The sequence below is a fragment of the Octopus sinensis genome, linkage group LG8, assembly GCF_006345805.1.
Source record: "Octopus sinensis linkage group LG8, ASM634580v1, whole genome shotgun sequence".
Taxonomy (NCBI): domain Eukaryota; kingdom Metazoa; phylum Mollusca; class Cephalopoda; order Octopoda; family Octopodidae; genus Octopus; species Octopus sinensis.
Genome location: NC_043004.1, coordinates 17,834,094 through 17,851,593, shown reverse-complemented (window position 1 = coordinate 17,851,593; position 17,500 = coordinate 17,834,094). Strand labels below are relative to the sequence as shown.

General features: G+C 34.9%; 1 protein-coding gene across 2 annotated transcripts in view; it reads right to left on the bottom strand.

Moving 5' to 3' along the window:
- Positions 1–17,500, bottom strand: part of LOC115215156 (visual pigment-like receptor peropsin) — a 411,604-nt gene that overhangs the window by 37,208 nt on the left and 356,896 nt on the right. The window contains exon 6 of one of the 2 annotated variants that reach the window (XR_005000308.1): positions 17,130–17,462. Coding sequence is in view for 1 of the 2 variants with exons in the window: in XM_029784329.2 (XP_029640189.1) it covers positions 17,193–17,462 (270 nt within the window). In the remaining variant the exon portion in view is untranslated. Of the gene's footprint in view, positions 1–16,344; positions 17,463–17,500 lie in introns of those variants that run through there. The other variant, XM_029784329.2, reaches the window with a different exon arrangement.

The window sequence follows — 17,500 nt, the reverse complement described above, 5'->3', positions numbered from 1 at the left end:
TTCTTTATTAAATTAGTTCCAATAATGCCTAATATAATTTTAAATACGAAATCTAAGCTGTTCATTTAAAATCGATTTCCACAGCAACAGATATATTATTGTTACATTTTGGGAATGTAATAGTGTTTGTGTTACTCTGAATAAAATCAAGCGTTACTGTAACCAGAGAAGTTGAAGTTTTATAAATGCAAAAAATCTGCCTAATATCAGATTATATAATTTAAACTAAAAATTGTTCATATATATTTAACTCTTATTATTACTAATATTAAAAATCAGAAGAACTGGAAAATCTCATTCTTCAAGAAATGAAGGCTTATAACTTCAAATTGCGGAAACTTATTTGTTCGAACATTTCATATTTGTATATGACTTTACTTTTTGCGTAATTCACGTAAATATACGTATACATACACACATAAGCCCATGCACACGTACACACACACAAACACACATACACATACATACACACACGCACACACACACACACACATACACACACATAAACATATAGTAAACATGCGTAAAGTATACACAAGTATATTGTGCAATTTAAGTATGTCAGCACATCAGCGCTTAGTAAACAATTTATGCAACAGTTTGCGACATTATCAATCAAATTATATGTAAATACTCACACACCTATAAATTCCAATTCTCGTTAGAGTTTTTCATGAATGTATTGAGAAAAACAGATGAATTTAAGTGAATCACTACAGTGAGAAAACGTGTCATTTTGATTTTAATTGCGAAGTCTTTGCATTCTAACTTTGTTTTCCCTTATGTCAATTAACGTCAGTTCCAAAAGGTTTCAAATGCCAACAGTCTCGAGTTTACTTCTAATTAAGTCATAAATATAATTAGTAATAACAAAATATTCATTTTAATGACGCTGTAAAAACCTTTCAGACGACATGTATAGACGAACTTGTGTAAAAACTGAAATGATAAACAATTTTGTCAAGCAAAACGAAATACCACGAGGATATTTGTTTAAGATATCTGTAACAAGGTGAACACATATATCACCATCAGGGAACTTGTTTTATTTTAACAAATAACGGCAGTGTCATGATATCGGAGCTTATTTTACATCTGTACTTAATGATTAAAAGAAAAAAATGTTTAATTTCTAAATATAATCGTAATATATATATATATATATATATATATATATATTATATATATATATATATATATATATATATATATATATATATATATATACATATATATATATATATTTATGTATGTATGTATGTATTATATATATATATATATATATATATATATAATCATATCTCGGTTCAAAAATATATATATATATAAATATATATATATATATTCATATTCATATATTCCCATGGAGGCGTAATGGCCAAACGGTTAGGGCAGCGGACTCGCGGTCGGAGGATCGCGGTTTCGATTCCCAGACCAGGCGTTGTGTGTGTTTAGTCACCGAAAACACCTAAAGCTCCACGAGACTCCGGCAGTGAGTGGTGGCGACCCTTGTTGTATACTTTCGCTCTAACTTTCTCTCACTCTTCCTGTTTCGTGGGTAACGCTGCGATGGACTGGCGTCCCATCCAACTGCGTAGGGGGGGGGCGACACAAACGCCGCAGAAACCGGGAAACCGGGCCCATGAGCCTGGCTAGGCTTGAAAAGGGTGCATAAATAAATAAATATATATTCCCAATACACGCACGCACACACAGATATATACACACGTATGTATGTGTGAATGTTTATCTATGTATATATATATATATATATATATATACATGTGTGTGTGTCAGTCTGAATCACGTCGGTCACGCTTATTAGCTCAGAAGCTTCTAGTATGTCATTGGTGGGCAGTTTACAGAGAGGGAACATCAATAAATCAGTTAACCAATTAAAATATTCCGCCGTTCCATTATAAAACTATGAACGATAATTAAAAGATGACAGGTGATCCACAGCCTCCAGTCTCGATAGTAACATTATGTTTATCATTCGGTTATTAAATTAAATAAATGGATAAGGAAAGACAAAACCAGTTCAATCCATGCTACACGTTTTTCAGTAACACAGTATTTTATTCATTATTCATACATCATGTGATACGAAAACACCTGCCACAGGCCGTCGGATGCCTGACGATATAGCAGGTGTTTTTTTTAAGATTTAATACTTGAATAATAAGTAAAACACCTTGCTCTATCTCTCTATCTATCTATCTATCTATCTCTATTTCTATCTCTGTCACTAAGAATTCAAGGATTTATTATCCCGTGTGAAGTCCAATGAATGTAACTGGTTTTCTTCTATTGTAGTAAAGAAGCCTACCGGTAGTTCCCACCCCCTTACCTCACCCAAAAACCATCGGAGGAAAGGTGCCAATGGTAATTTAATGTCGGTCATCTACACTAGCATCCATGCATGTAAATGTTTTTTCTTTGATTTTTGTTTTTTTTGTCTTCGAGAACTTAGAATTCACCAGGCTGATTACTCGCTTTCCATGTTGTATAAGCGATCGAGATCATAAAATTTCCCCCTGAAGGAGATGCCAGTCCGTTGCAGGGCTCAGGGTCAGCAATTATGAGGGGACGGGGCAAGGCCACTACATCGACCCCTAGTACTTGATTGATACTTTATTTTAACAACCCCGACGAGATAAAAGGTAAAGTTGATTTCGGCGTGATTTGAAATTAGATCTTAAACATCCAGAAGAAATGCCACTAAACATTTTGCCCGACCTCCTAACCATTCTGCAAGCAGCCCACCGATGCATCTAGTAAAGGCAGATAAATAGCAACCGCTATATTTCAGAAAATGAACCTTCTAGAAATCTAAACTTAAATAAGTGATCCTTCTTTTAAATCCAGCTAAAGAAAATTCATATTGATTCATGAAAAAGGTTAAGAAAACCGAGACGATTATTACATAATTTTGTTAGATTTTTCTTATTTCATTTGCTATTTTGCATGTCATAAATTAAGAATACCATCCACGTTTCAGTGTCACTGCACGTCTATGGTCATGCGGAATGCATGCTCGTAAGTTATACATATTATAAAATATTGATTAATCATAAGATTTGGGGGAATCGAAAACTGCATCTAGAACACGTTTCTTTAATCATAGAACGTAATTTAGTTTGAGACAAAATTGAATTGGTTATGTGTAAATGTTCTAAACGCCGCGGAAACAATATAACTAATCATATCTCGGTTCAAAATTAGAAGAGATAAGGTGACTCTGGTGATACATGGCTTCCAGAAATATTTGAACAACTACTTAAATTGAGAAACGTCATTAAAATTCCATTTTCTAATGCTTATGGATATAAGAACGTAGACGTACTTTCATATGCAGAAACTCACTCTCGTGTGTTTACATACACACACACACACACACACATATATATATATATATATATTTATATAGTGAAGGGAAGAAATGGAGCTGAACGGAGATTCTACATAATTCCTTTTATTATCTTCTACACATGTTTCAAAGGCCGCAAATTTCCAAATTCGGATTTGCGGCTTTGAAACATGTGTAGAAGATAATAAAAGGAATTATGTAGAATCTTCGTTCAGCTCCATTTCTTCCCTTCACTAAATATATTGAACTTCAATTATCCGCGCTAAGGCACGGTTGAGACACCCCCAAGGTCGTAACTTTAACCGTGTCTTTTCTGTTGTGATTTTTGCTACCCGGGATCGGTTAAATTTTGAATAATCCTTAACAAGATTCCATTTCAATATATATATATATATATAATATATATATATGTGTGTGTGTGTGTGTACATATACAGAGAGAGAGAGAGAGCGAGAGTTTTTGAACTGATGTACAGATATTGTATATTTAGAATAATAAGGTAGTCAGAACGTTGGATAATTGTATATATTTTTTATTTACATATTATTTACATTTTTCAGCGCTTTCTTCCGTTATCGGATTTATCAAAAAGTGGTTTAAAATTAGATTTCATGGCCTTTTTATATATAGAACATTGCCAAGCAAGGGAGAAGAAAGAAGAAACAATGTTTTTGAAAATGAGGGGGAGGTAAAGAGGCGTGGATTTGTATTGGTATAGTCAGACTTGTTTGTTTAGTAGTTACTGACCTTTTAGGGTGGGAAAGGAAAAATAATTTTTGTATTTAAAAAACTTGATCAATTCAAATACAAAAATTATTTTTCCTCCCCCACCCTAAAAGATCACAAGCTACTAAACAAACAAATCTGACCATACCAATACAAAAGCCATGCCTCTTTACCCCTCACTCCTTGTAAATTTTTTTCCTTCTTTCTTCTCTCTTGGTTGGTAAACCCCACACATATTTCAGATATAATAATTCCAAAAATCTAACTTTAAACCACTTTTTGATAAATCCAATAACGGAAGAAAGCGCAAAAAGTGTAAATAAAAAATATATATAATCATCCAGCATTCTGATTACCTTATTATTCTGAACATATGTGTATATACATACGTATGGGGTCATCCCATAAATAATGCAGTGTTTTATACTTTTATTTTTCAAAATTAAGATATTCAAAGTTCTTTCTTAATCTAAAATATACTCTACTTCATTTTCTACATCTATCTGGTAGACTTGCAAGACCCCTCTTCCAAAATTCACTTGTACGTGACGAAAAATATTCATTCAGTAGTGTTCTGACCTCGTCTACAGAATTCATAATTTTTCCGATCAAATGATTTTGAAGATGGTGAAATAAATGATAATCAGATGAGGCAATGTACAACTAAATTGTGGATGGGGCATCGTTTCCCATTCAAACTGATCCAGCCTTTGGAATGTCATCTTTGCTGTATGTGGCCGAGCATTAGACTCGGAAAGTTTTTGAGGAACTCATTGATCCAATTTGCTGACTTCTCCGATGGCACGCAAGCGTCGATGAATATTTGAATGACCAAATCCAAGCTTCTCTTCTAGTTCTTCAACAGTTACGATGGGATTTTGTTCTACCAGGACATCCTCGTCGATGTCTACAGATCTTCCAGGATGAGGCTCTTTTTCTAGACTGTAGTGTCCGGCTCGGAAGTCTTAGAACCACCGTTGACACTGGCTTACGCTTATTGTGCGATCCACATATACTGCATTAATATTCCTCGCACTTTCCGTTGCGCTGTTGCCTTTATTGAACTCCTAAAGCAAAATATGCCGAATATGCTCTTTTGTCACATCCATTAGAGCTTTGAAAAATAACTGTTAAAATCAAACTGCACTTTTCAAAACTTGCACTAAGAATAAGGACAAGGTAAAATTACTATCTGCTTTAATAGCAATTTGATGCAAGTAGTTTATCCCGACCCCCTCCAAATTATAGTTGAAAAACCCCGCATTATCTATAGGATAATCCAATATAAATATATATAATATATATATATATATATATATATATATATATATATAGGCGCAGGAGTGGCTGTGTGGTAAGTAGCTTGCTAACAAACCACATGGTTCCGGGTTCAGTCCCACTGCGTGGCATCTTGGGCAAGTTTCTTCTGCTATAGCCCCGGGCCGACCAATGCCTTGTGAGTGGATTTGGTAGACGGAAACTGAAAGAAGCCTGTCGTATATATGTATATATATATATATATGTATGTGTGTGTATGTGTTTGTGTGTCTGTGTTTGTCCCCCTAGCATTGCTTGACAACCGATGCTGGTATGTTTACGTCCCCATAACTTAGCGGTTCGGCAAAAGAGACCGATAGAATAAGTACTGGGCTTACAAAGAATAAGTCCCGGGGTCGATTTGCTCGACTAAAGGCGGTGCTCCAGCATGGCCACAGTCAAATGACTGAAACATGTAAAAGAGTATATATATATATATAATATATATATATATATATATATATATATATACACACAGACACATACATACATATATATATATACACACACACACACACACACACATATATATATATATATATGCAAGAGTTACGGAATGGAGTAGCTAAGATCCGAGTCACGTATGTTTCATAAAGGGCGGAACCTCAGAAGTAGTAAAAATCCAAGCGAGGTGTATATAACCGGCTACTATTCAAGTGAAGGATATCTTGATTAAATTAAAGATTACATTGTCGCAAGGATGAACATGATGCATGGAAGATTCATGCGTCAATATGTACATCCTTGCGCCAATGCAACCTTCAATTCAATCAAAATATTTTTAACCCGAAGAGTAGCCTCCAGTATATATCTCGCTTGGATTTTTACCACTTCTGAAGTTCCACCCGTTATGAAACATATATAGCTCGTATCTCACCCACTTCATTCCGTAACTTTTGTATTCTTATTCGCACACCCGGCATCCCTGGTCGCCTACTGTGGAATATAAAAAATAACTTTTTCAGCTTAGTGTTCTTCGATACGAACAAAATCCACAACGTTCAATCTCCATAAAGTACTATAGTCCCTGAAAGATGTTTTTTTATATTTACTACGGATTCCTTGAAGCTAACTTTCTTCCTACACTTCAGAAATAATAATGATAATAATAATTTCAGCCAAAATCAAAAACAATTATATAGGGTGTTCAAAAAGTCTCTCGGCATAAATGAATATTTATAAGAGGGTAAAAGACTACAAAAGAATATACTAGACTTTATGAGACTTTAAAAAACTTTATAAGAGGTGTTGAAAGTGTCGTCCTTCATTTACAATGCATAAATTGACTATTCTACACATGTTTCGAAATACATCTTGGAGACTCAGGATGAAAAAAATCCACTGCTGAGAGACTTTCGAACGCCCTGTAGTTGTTTCTAATTTTGGCTGTAGACCACCAATTTTGGATAAAAGAGGATTAGACGATTGGATAAACGGCAAAGTGAGCTTCAGCAGAATTTGAATTCAGAACATAAAGAACGGAAGAAATTCTGCTTAGCATTTTTTCCGGTGCAGTAAGGATTCTGCAACCCTGCCATCTTAATAATCGTTTCTTCTAGGAGCACAAAGCCAGGCATTTTTGAGGGAGGGATTAGCCGATCACATAAACCCCAATGTTCAACTGATATTTATTTTACGCTTAACAGCATTTTGTCCGCTGTTCTAACGATTGTGCCAGCATTCCTCCTTAATGATAGCAATAATAACCCTTCCTAATTTTTCGTACAAGGCCAGTAATTTGGCCCCATTACTCAACTGGCTCTGACTTTACCGACTCTGAAAACATGAACAGCAAAGTCGAACTCTGCGGAATTTGAACTTAGAACGTAAAGACGGAATACCGTTAAACATTTTATCCGGCACAGTAACAATTCTGCCAGCTCGCCGCCTTCATTAATAACAATAATGATAACTGAAATAAAAAGACTAACATTAACAGTACACCCAACAATAAAAGAAATCTTATTGATACACGTGGTGTTGGTAAGACATTGATAATAATACAACGGTAAGTAATAAATCCCAAATATGTGTGTGTGTGTGTATGTATATATATGGAGAGAGAGAGACAGAGACGTATATATATGTATATATAAATAATGGAACTGCAGATACAATATCCCTGTATATCTCACGTCTGTTTTCATTGTTACTACTATTATATTATTATTATTATTATTATTATTATTATTATTATTTTTATTATTATTGCTGTTGTTATTATTATTGTTATTATTATTATTATTATTATTATATTATTATTATTATTAGTAGTAGTAGTAGTAGTAGTAGTATAGTAGTAGTAGTAGTAGTATGGTGGTGAGCTGGCAGAATCGTTAGCACGCCAGGCGAAATGCTGAAATTTTTTATGGGAGTAGGGGCATCACTGGTACGTATTTTATCTCCCACGAAAAAACATGAAATTCAAGTCTGACCTCGGTAGAATTTGATTTCAGAACATGAAGATTGAAGAAATGCCGCTAAGCATTTTGCCTGGTATTCTAACGATTCAGTCAGTTCGCTCCCTTAAAATGATTTCTAATTTTGACAATTGTAAGACGGCCATTATTTGTTAACAACGTCTACGCCTAATCCAGATTAATCCGTTAAATTTGCTAGAATATTTGAGGGATTAAGATATGCATATCACTGGTATTTATTTTATCGCCCTCGAAAAAATGAAAGGCAAAGTCGACCTCAGCAGAAATTGAACTCATAACCTCATAACGAAACAAAAAACAACACCACGAAGCGTTTAGTACGACACGCTGGTTTACGACAGCAATAAAAATATTGAATAAATGTAATAATAACACTAAACATAGTACTACTACTACTAATAAGACCATTAAGAATAACAATTCTGTTCAATTTTTGTCCAAGGTCAGCAATTTTAAGGATTGGTTGAGTCAACTACTACTTATTTTATCGATTCCGAAAAGATGAAAGGCAAAGTTCACATCGGCGAAATTTGAACCCAGAAAGCAAAGCTGGCCAAAATGCCGCTAAGCATTTTGTCTAACGTGCCCCCGAGCCAATGTACTTCGGGTGTTGTGACCAGTTCTGTCAAAGACGCCGGTTGATTGTAGAGTAAATTAAAACGGCTCAATCGAAAGGTAGAAAAATTGAAATGATGGTGGTGTGAATGGTTATAGTTAAACACAATTCGACGTTTTCTATGTTGGTCTAAGGTATTAAATGGACAATCAAATGATGCAGAAAGAGCGCGTCAACCGCTGTCATAAACTAATGGAATAAAACGAAATATATTGAAGCTGGGATTCAATTATTTAACGTAGGAACCTGTAACATCAGGAGTTGATTCTTCTTAAAGTGGGAATGAAATGAAGTCGAGCGAAGGATTAGTGCTTAACAAACCACATATCCACCGAAATGAAATTTAGAGACGAATCTCAGAAATAAAGTGTTAAAGATGAAGGGTGAAGAGTACAAGGCCGGCAATTTCGTGGGAGGAGTTAAGACGATTACATTACCCCCCAGAGCTAAACTGGTACTTATTTTATCGACCCGAAAGAATGAAATGTAAAGTCGACATCAGTGGAATTAGAAATTAGAATGTAAAGACGGAAAAGATGTCGGTAAGCATTTTGCTCGGCATGCTAACGATTCTGCCAGCTCCCTGCTTGAAATTAAGAAATAATATTGGATTGGGGAATTATCCCTGAGTATTGAGAATATCTTACAATTAAAGACAACTACATAAAGTTTATTCCTAAGGTTCGACCAAAATTTTGTTGTATTTCAGAAGGATCATTATGTCAATAATAAATACATGCACTGACTCTCCCTCACTTTTTCATTATTATTAGTCACTTGGTTAATCACTTATCTAATCAAAAAATCGATTGTTTGATTAATAATTGGGTCCATCAGTCTTTCATCAACGTTTGTCAAAGTCCTTTCCTTGCCATTCGCGATCTCATGAATGACATGACCTCAGGTCTAAAGACTTATGGTTTGCATACCGCTCTAACGAGGAAAGTACATACACACACATACATACATACATACATACATACATACATACATACATACATACATACATGCATGCATACATATATGCATGCATACATTCATGCATATATATATATATACATACACACACACACACATATATCTACACACACACACACACACACACATATATATATATATATATATATAATTACGTAGGCATTGGGTATGTACCTAGTAGTTTACCGATGAAGCACGTTCACTGTCTATAGCTACTCGACCGACGTTTTCCAGGGGTTTTTTTCTACAATTCTCGTTGGAACTACCTCGGGAATTCGTCGGTGTTCGTCGTGTGTACGTATAACAAATGATAGAGACGGTAAATGGAATATACGACAGGTTTTCTTGCTCACAACAATAGTTTTGACCTATCTAGCATCGATCCAACGCGGGTGGGATACTGTACCACTGGTTGTATACTGGTCGCTGTATAAGTGTCTGGTCAGGTGATTTTTCAATGGGTGTCTCGTTAAATAAACCCTGTTTCGCTCGGTTGTAATACAGCATGTTGCTAGTAACCGTAGGTTTTAGCCCTTGGGCAGGAATAGTGAGCGACAAACTCTATTGCAATGTTATAAACGGTTACTACATGTCGACCAAGTAACCATCTATAACATTACAAGATGGTTTGAAACGATTGTTGGGAGCAAACAGTTTCGTTTGTATTCCATTTTCCGCCTCCATCAGTCTCCACACACACACATATATATATATATATACGTGTGTGTGTGTTATATGTTATAGACTTATATATACACACAAACACACACATGTATACATACACACACATATATATATACACACACACACACACACACACAATATATATCTATATATATATATATATACACTTTCAATATGTGACCGAGAGTGTACTGTTGGCGATTTTTTTCCTCCGTCTTCCCTTCCCTGGATCTTTCCTTTTCCTATGTTTCTGACGAAGAGCTCCACTCGAAACGTTAAATCCTTCTTCTTTCTTTCCTTTTCTGAGCGTCCAATAACATTATACTTGTTCCACGTCCTCGAGTTGTGTTTTCTTTTGTTTTCATGATTAACTATATATATACATAGACAGACACACACCACACACATATAAGTGAACTCCACCGCCACACCTTGCAAGTAAACGGCAGCAGGTTAATGGGAACAGCTGGAACAAATGCTAAGATCCAACGAGCTGGATTAGAAACAACGCTATAATACATTGTTTCAGGCATCTGGAATGATGCATTTATGGCTTCCATACGCATCAAGTTAAATGCTCTGTGAGGTTTGGAGATCCCTTCCGACCCTTAGGCACTACTGGGCATTCTCATACAAAATCAAATGTATTCACTTAATCTTGCTATTGGGCATATTCCGTGAAAGCGAGATGGTATGTCTGATGTGCGTGCAGATCTTTTTTACGTTTAAAAAAAATCCCGCGCCAGTCCTGTTTCTGTGTCTAACTGACTGAGTCACATTTAATACAGAGACCGATAACTAAAGGTCAAATAGTCTTGTAATGAATGGAGGTGTTTTGCACATAAGGAACAATAAAATGCTAACATTTTCGTATTTTCAGGTGCATTGGATGTGTACATTAGTTGAAAGCATTTACAGGTTCTTTGCTATCACATACGACAGGGCTGTGTAGTGTATCATGGTTTTTGTTGATGAATAATGGCCGAAACTTTCTTGAGCGACAAATGATTAATCTTTCATTGCGGCCGTTGGGCTGTAAGGCATTTACAACAATGAACTACTGACATTTCTGTAGCATGGAGGATGTAGCAAAGAGGGAAGCAATTGAGACCCTCTTTTTCTCCAGCATGCATGCGTCCCCTTTCGACGTACCGTAGAGTCAGGTGCAATTTGTTCAACGGACGGATATGGATATTTTCGACTTCTTGTGTTCTTTTCTTTCTGATTTTATTTGTAGTTTGCCTTTCTTTTTCCCTTCTTTCTTTCTTCCATTTATTTATTTATTTTGCCTCTTGTTAGGACATATTCATAAACGTGTGTGTGCGTGCATGTGTGTGCATATTTATTCATATGTATATAATGGTTTCAAATTTTGGTACAAGCGCAGCAATTTCAGGGGAGACGATGGTATTGACCCCAGCGCTCAACTAGTATTTATTTTAACAACCCCAAAAGAATGAAAGGTAAAGACGGATGAAATGTCGCTAAGCATTTTTGTCCGGTGTGCTAACCATTCTAACAGCTCGCCGCCGTATGTATGTATTTAATGCATTAAGATATACTTATTTCTCTTTCCAATATTTAATGCGTCCTGCCATATTAAATTGTCAGTTAGATTTTACAGATATAACGGTAGTATTTGAGTTTCAATGAAATTTCATTCGTTTTCAATAAATTATTGGTTGGTTTTCCTAAAATTTTTGCTAACGCTGGGAATAATTGCTACCTTGTTACAACTGATGAAAGAAGACGATAGAAAAATAATTACAAGCATCCTTGTTCAGGGAAATATAAATACTAGACTAAGACAGAAACCTATCTTTTTTTATGTCTTCTTGTTCTGTATAAAAGATGGCAGTGCTTAATGCGTTCGTTCCTAACTTGTAAAGAAAGATCGTCACTTATAAAATAGTGAACTATAAAAATGAACCAAAACAGTGAAATAACTTTTAAACAATTATAAGAAAAACCGAAATAAATAGAGAAATGACTTTCAATCATTTAATAATACTTAAAAATCTATAAAAACGATTGGATGTAGTGAAATGCGAATGTTCTTTGAATTGTTCTCCTTGTAATATGTGGATAATATTTCCTTCATTTTTTTTTATGTTTCAAATTGCGATAACGATGTTTTAAGACAGTGAAAGTGAGACAGGCAAGCAGAAGTGACAAAGAAGTGAATTTAAGACAGGGATTGTAAGAAGCGGAGGAAATTGCAGTGAATAAGGGCTGTAGCAAATGAGCTTGTGAGGTCTGAGCAAAACTAGCATCCCCAATGAACAATAAAAGCAACATGATAATTAAAATACACTAAGATTAGAGTTTGTATGATTATCATATCATTTTAGATTGAACCAAATTGTTGCATGGGTTAGAGATTGCCTATAATCAGACATTACGATCATTATGTATCAGCCATTTTATTATGCCTGTTATTTTCACAGTATAAGTACTATATAGTATTAAATCATTCTGCTTCATCAAGTTCATTGCTAAAGTTAGTACGCTTAAAATAAATTTTTTTTAAATCCTGTTACATTTGTGAAATTTTAACCTGTTACTAATATTCTTTTCTATTCTTGGCACAATGATCGAAATTTGGTAGGGAGAGGACCACATCGACCCCAGTACGCAACTGTTACTTAATTTATCGACCCCATAAGGATGAAAAGCAAAGTCGATCTCGACGGAAGACGAAATACCGCTAAGCATTTTGCCCAGCGTGCTAACGTTTCTGCCATCTCGCCGCCTTAATGTTCTTTGCTAATTCAGAGAGCTTTACTCTTTAAGTGTATAATGGAAAACATGATGTAGCTCATTTATGTTTGATCGAAGTTCCATTGCCAAGTTTTCTTTAAAATTCTATTATGGCGCATGTCCGTATATCACTTTCTTACTATTGAATAATAGCCTCATTATTACACCGGCTAATGAAGGCAGAACGTGGCTATGTAGTTATTCACGTTCCTACAAGAAACATGGTTCTTTATGAAGGCACCAACCGCGTGTGTATCGTTGGCGATTTTCTTCCTTCGTCTTCCCTTCCTTTGAAGAGCAAGGCTCGAAACGTTAAATCCTCTTCCCTTCCTTTTCTGAACGCCTGATAATACGATACTTGTGCCACAACCTCGCGTTATTGCTTTTTCTTGTTTATTCTGCTTTGTTTGGATTCAATATATATATATTGAAACTAGGTAAATAGAAGCCTTCGAACAGAGACGTCAGTGGCGACACCTGCGGGTCTGACTGCGCTACATTGACAAGGGGCAATACCCCGAAACGCGTCTGTAGCTGTCGGACTGGCAGTGTGAAGCGGCTGACCTCCCTTGTTCGAAGGTTATAATGGATACAGATTGTGTATCAATAGCTATCTTGATGGCGGTGGCCTCATGGAGCTGACCATGGCAGCGATTATTCTTATATCTATCAGAATGCCATATTAATATGGCAATAACAATTAATTTATATATATATCAATATTGATAAAAATGGTAAGACAACAAAGGAAAGAAAGAGACCTCGATATTATGTAAATATAGGAATTTATCTGTAAATGTGACAATTATTCGGTAGCCATGATAAAACTCCGAGTTTCAGATGCCGAGGTGGAAATCCACGCCGCCATCTCTTCAGTTATCCGGCCATCGGGGTCATTTTCCATAGTATTTTTCCGATGACCGGATAACTGAAGAGATGGAGGCGTGGATTTCCAACCCGGCATCCGAAACTCGGAGTTTTATCATGGCTACCGAACAATTGTCACATATCACACTTACAGATATATATATATATGTTTGACCCTTTATCTTTCCAATCATTAGATTACGGCCATGCTGAAGCCACATCCTGATAGATTTTAGTCGAACATTTCAACCCCAGTACTTATATTTTAAGGTCTGGTATTCGTTCTCTTTGTCTCTTTTGCTGAACCGCTAAGTTACCGAAACGTAAAAGACCCAAACCAGTTGTCAACGTGGGGGAAGGATAAATATAGACGCGCATGCATATAGACATATGTACACAAAAGGCTTCCACACAATTTCCGTCTACCAGATTCACTCACTTATCACTGGTTCGCCCCGTGATTTAATAGAAGACAGTTGCTGAAGATGCTGCACGGGTGGGCCTGAATCCGAAACAGGTGGTTGCAAAGCGATCTTCTTAACAACGCAGTCATATATGTATGTAGGTATGTATGTATATGTGTGTTTTGTGTGTGTGTGTGTGTGTGTGTGTGTCTATATATGTATGTGTATGTATATATATATATATATATATACTTTATTTAAAGCAGCAGAAAATTCAACAAAATCTGTTACTCTGAGTTTCTCGTTGCCGTTCATCAGACAGTTTTGTTATAAAAACTGTCTGATGAACGGCAACGAGAAACTCAGAGTAACAGATTTTGTTGAATTTTCTGCTGCTTTAAATAAAGCATATTACTCTACCACTGGTATTTGAGTACTCTTTTTTTCCACCTTGTTTCACATTTATGTGTTTACTCGGGTATATATATATATATATATATATATATATATACTATATATATATATACACACACACGTATATGTAAATTTATAATGAATACATGTATGTGCACGTTTATATACGTACATATATAAGTATGCATCATACATACATATATGTATACATATATATATATATATGTGTGTGTGTGTGTGTGTGTGTGTAACATGTCTATTTATTGCAATGCATGTATCGTTATTTGTTTGTCATGTGTCTTCTTCATATGGATCAAAATTATTCCAGCTGTGGTAATTTCGTGTTTTCCCTCAGGCATTGTTTACCATGGATTGCGTTAAAATGTGTGATTACAAGCTTTCTTTAAGACAGCACGGAGTAACAAGAAAGACATTATGTCGATATAAATCCCCATTCCATACGCTTCCTACTTTAATTGTTGCAAAATTAAAATTTGTAACGTATGTATCAAATCAATAAATATTTTATATTCCCCATAAGTGGTATACTAAGGAAACATTATTGTTGATTTGAATTTGATTAGCAAAACAAGGGTTGTATCTTATACATTTCTTTGGTGTTTAGCCATAGTTCAGCTCTAATATAGCAGCCATATCATTTGTTTTCAAGCGAGTAGGTCATAATTGGAGGACATTGTATCAGACTAAGTAACCCCGTTGAGTCTTCCTGGTTGAGTCGTGTATACACAGTATATATATATATATATATATAAAGATATATATATATATATATATTATATATATATATATATAGATATATATATATAAATTGAAAAAAATCACTTTATCAATTCAATACTGAAAAAATGAATATACCAGTTAGAAAATACATATTATACAAAAATTAAATATAAGATAAAACATATAACAATTAAATATAACAATTCTAATTTATATATATATATATTATATTTTGTGAAATTTGATTTAGTACTTCTAAATTGAATTTTTCCCTGTAAGTTTGGAATAATATTCCCTCATATTATTATTATTATTATTATTATTATTATTATTATTGAGTGAGAGAGCAGTTCATGCCATCAAAGTGACACTGGGGTAAAATATACGAAGCCCAAATACCCACATGACTACCCGTCTGATAAAGGTACACCAGGCACATGCATCACAACCATATGTGCGCGACATGGTGATCTCATATCAAGATAAACAGCACTGACCTTGCAGGTGGGGCCCAGTTAGAATTTTCTTCAGGTTGAGTAAGCCCATCCCGCTCAAACGGTCCCGAATAAGGGTTGTTTAAGGATGTTGAAAGAACCACCCATGTTCCAGAGGTGAACTATTCAAACCCCAAAGAATCCTCTCAACACATGGCTTTGCTCCCCCACTACTTCTGCTCGTGATCAGAGATGCACATATCGTAGCCACTAAGGGACATGCTCAACTGGTTAGGTCAAACAACTGACAAGCAAATCTGTGGTATGAGCAGAATATTGCTGTAGCCCATCTTTTATACCATGCTGTAGCCCATCTTTTATACCATGCTGTAGCCCATCTTTTATACCATGCTGTAGCCCATCTTTTATACCATTATGTAGCCCATCTTTTATACCATGCTGTAGCCCTATTATTATTATTATTATTATTATTATTATTATTATTATTATTATTATTATTATATATCTGTATATATGTATGTATGTATACATATATATATTTGTGTATATATCTGTATGTGTGTCTGTGTGTGTACACATAAGTATATACGTAAACATCTATGGACGTACATATTGAGGGATTTTAGGTAAGTTATGTTCTAGTCTTATTTGATTAGGGATTTTGTCATTTACTAAAATTCCTTTAAAAAATGCATTGCAGGAAGTAAGTTGTAATAAAAAAAAATTGTTTCCAGATATTTCCCATTTTGAGATTGAAATGTTTTGGCAATGAAGTAATACCTTTTGTTAAAGATATTGATCATTAAGCAGAACTTTTTAAAGATAAAATTTAATTTATTTATGGAGATTCATATCTGAACTGAAACATGATCGTCTGCTATAGTCTTTGACAGACTATCGATGTTTTGCTATAAATTTCATTCTTTATCAAACATTTTGATTCTGAAGGAAACCTGTCCTTTTACTCAATAATCATTTGATAGAAACCAGTTATAAAATATTAAATTTCTATAAGAATTTCATATTTAAATTACTCGGAGTTTATGCACTAGAAGATATGAATTAATACTGGAAGAAAAAAAAACTTATGTTTCGCGTTATGACGAATAATATTGCATGACGAAATGATGACAGCTTTCACCGGCGAACGTCTGAAAATTAGTGATTTATATGTACCAGACAAAAAGTTATAAAGTTATTTAAGTTCTAAAATAAAAAAAAATTAGATAGTGAAAGAAAAGTGAAAGAAAAAATACAATAGTACATTGCATATTGCATTCCCACACTGCAAGGTATACGTTCACATACACACACAGACATACATGTACATACACGCATAGACATACATGCACTCACTTTGATACCCATAGATCATCAGTCATATTGTGATCTGATAGCCCAAAATGACATGTAAGTAGTTTAGCACATCAAATTTTTCATTCGCAGTTCCTCCTCCAGAGGGCGCTGATCGTTATTACACCGAAACATCTTGACAATGGCTAACCTGAAACGTCGGTTAAGCGCAACATAAATTAATGGGTTGTAAGATGCTGATGACTTGGCAAACAAGGACGGCAGTATTTGAACAGAATTTGGTATGTAGTCAGGATGGCCGTAAATTGACCAGAGACAAATCACAGCGTATGGCATCCATGCGATTATGAAACATATTATGGCTATGGCACACATCTGTAAAAGACAAAAATGATATTATAAATAAATAGATA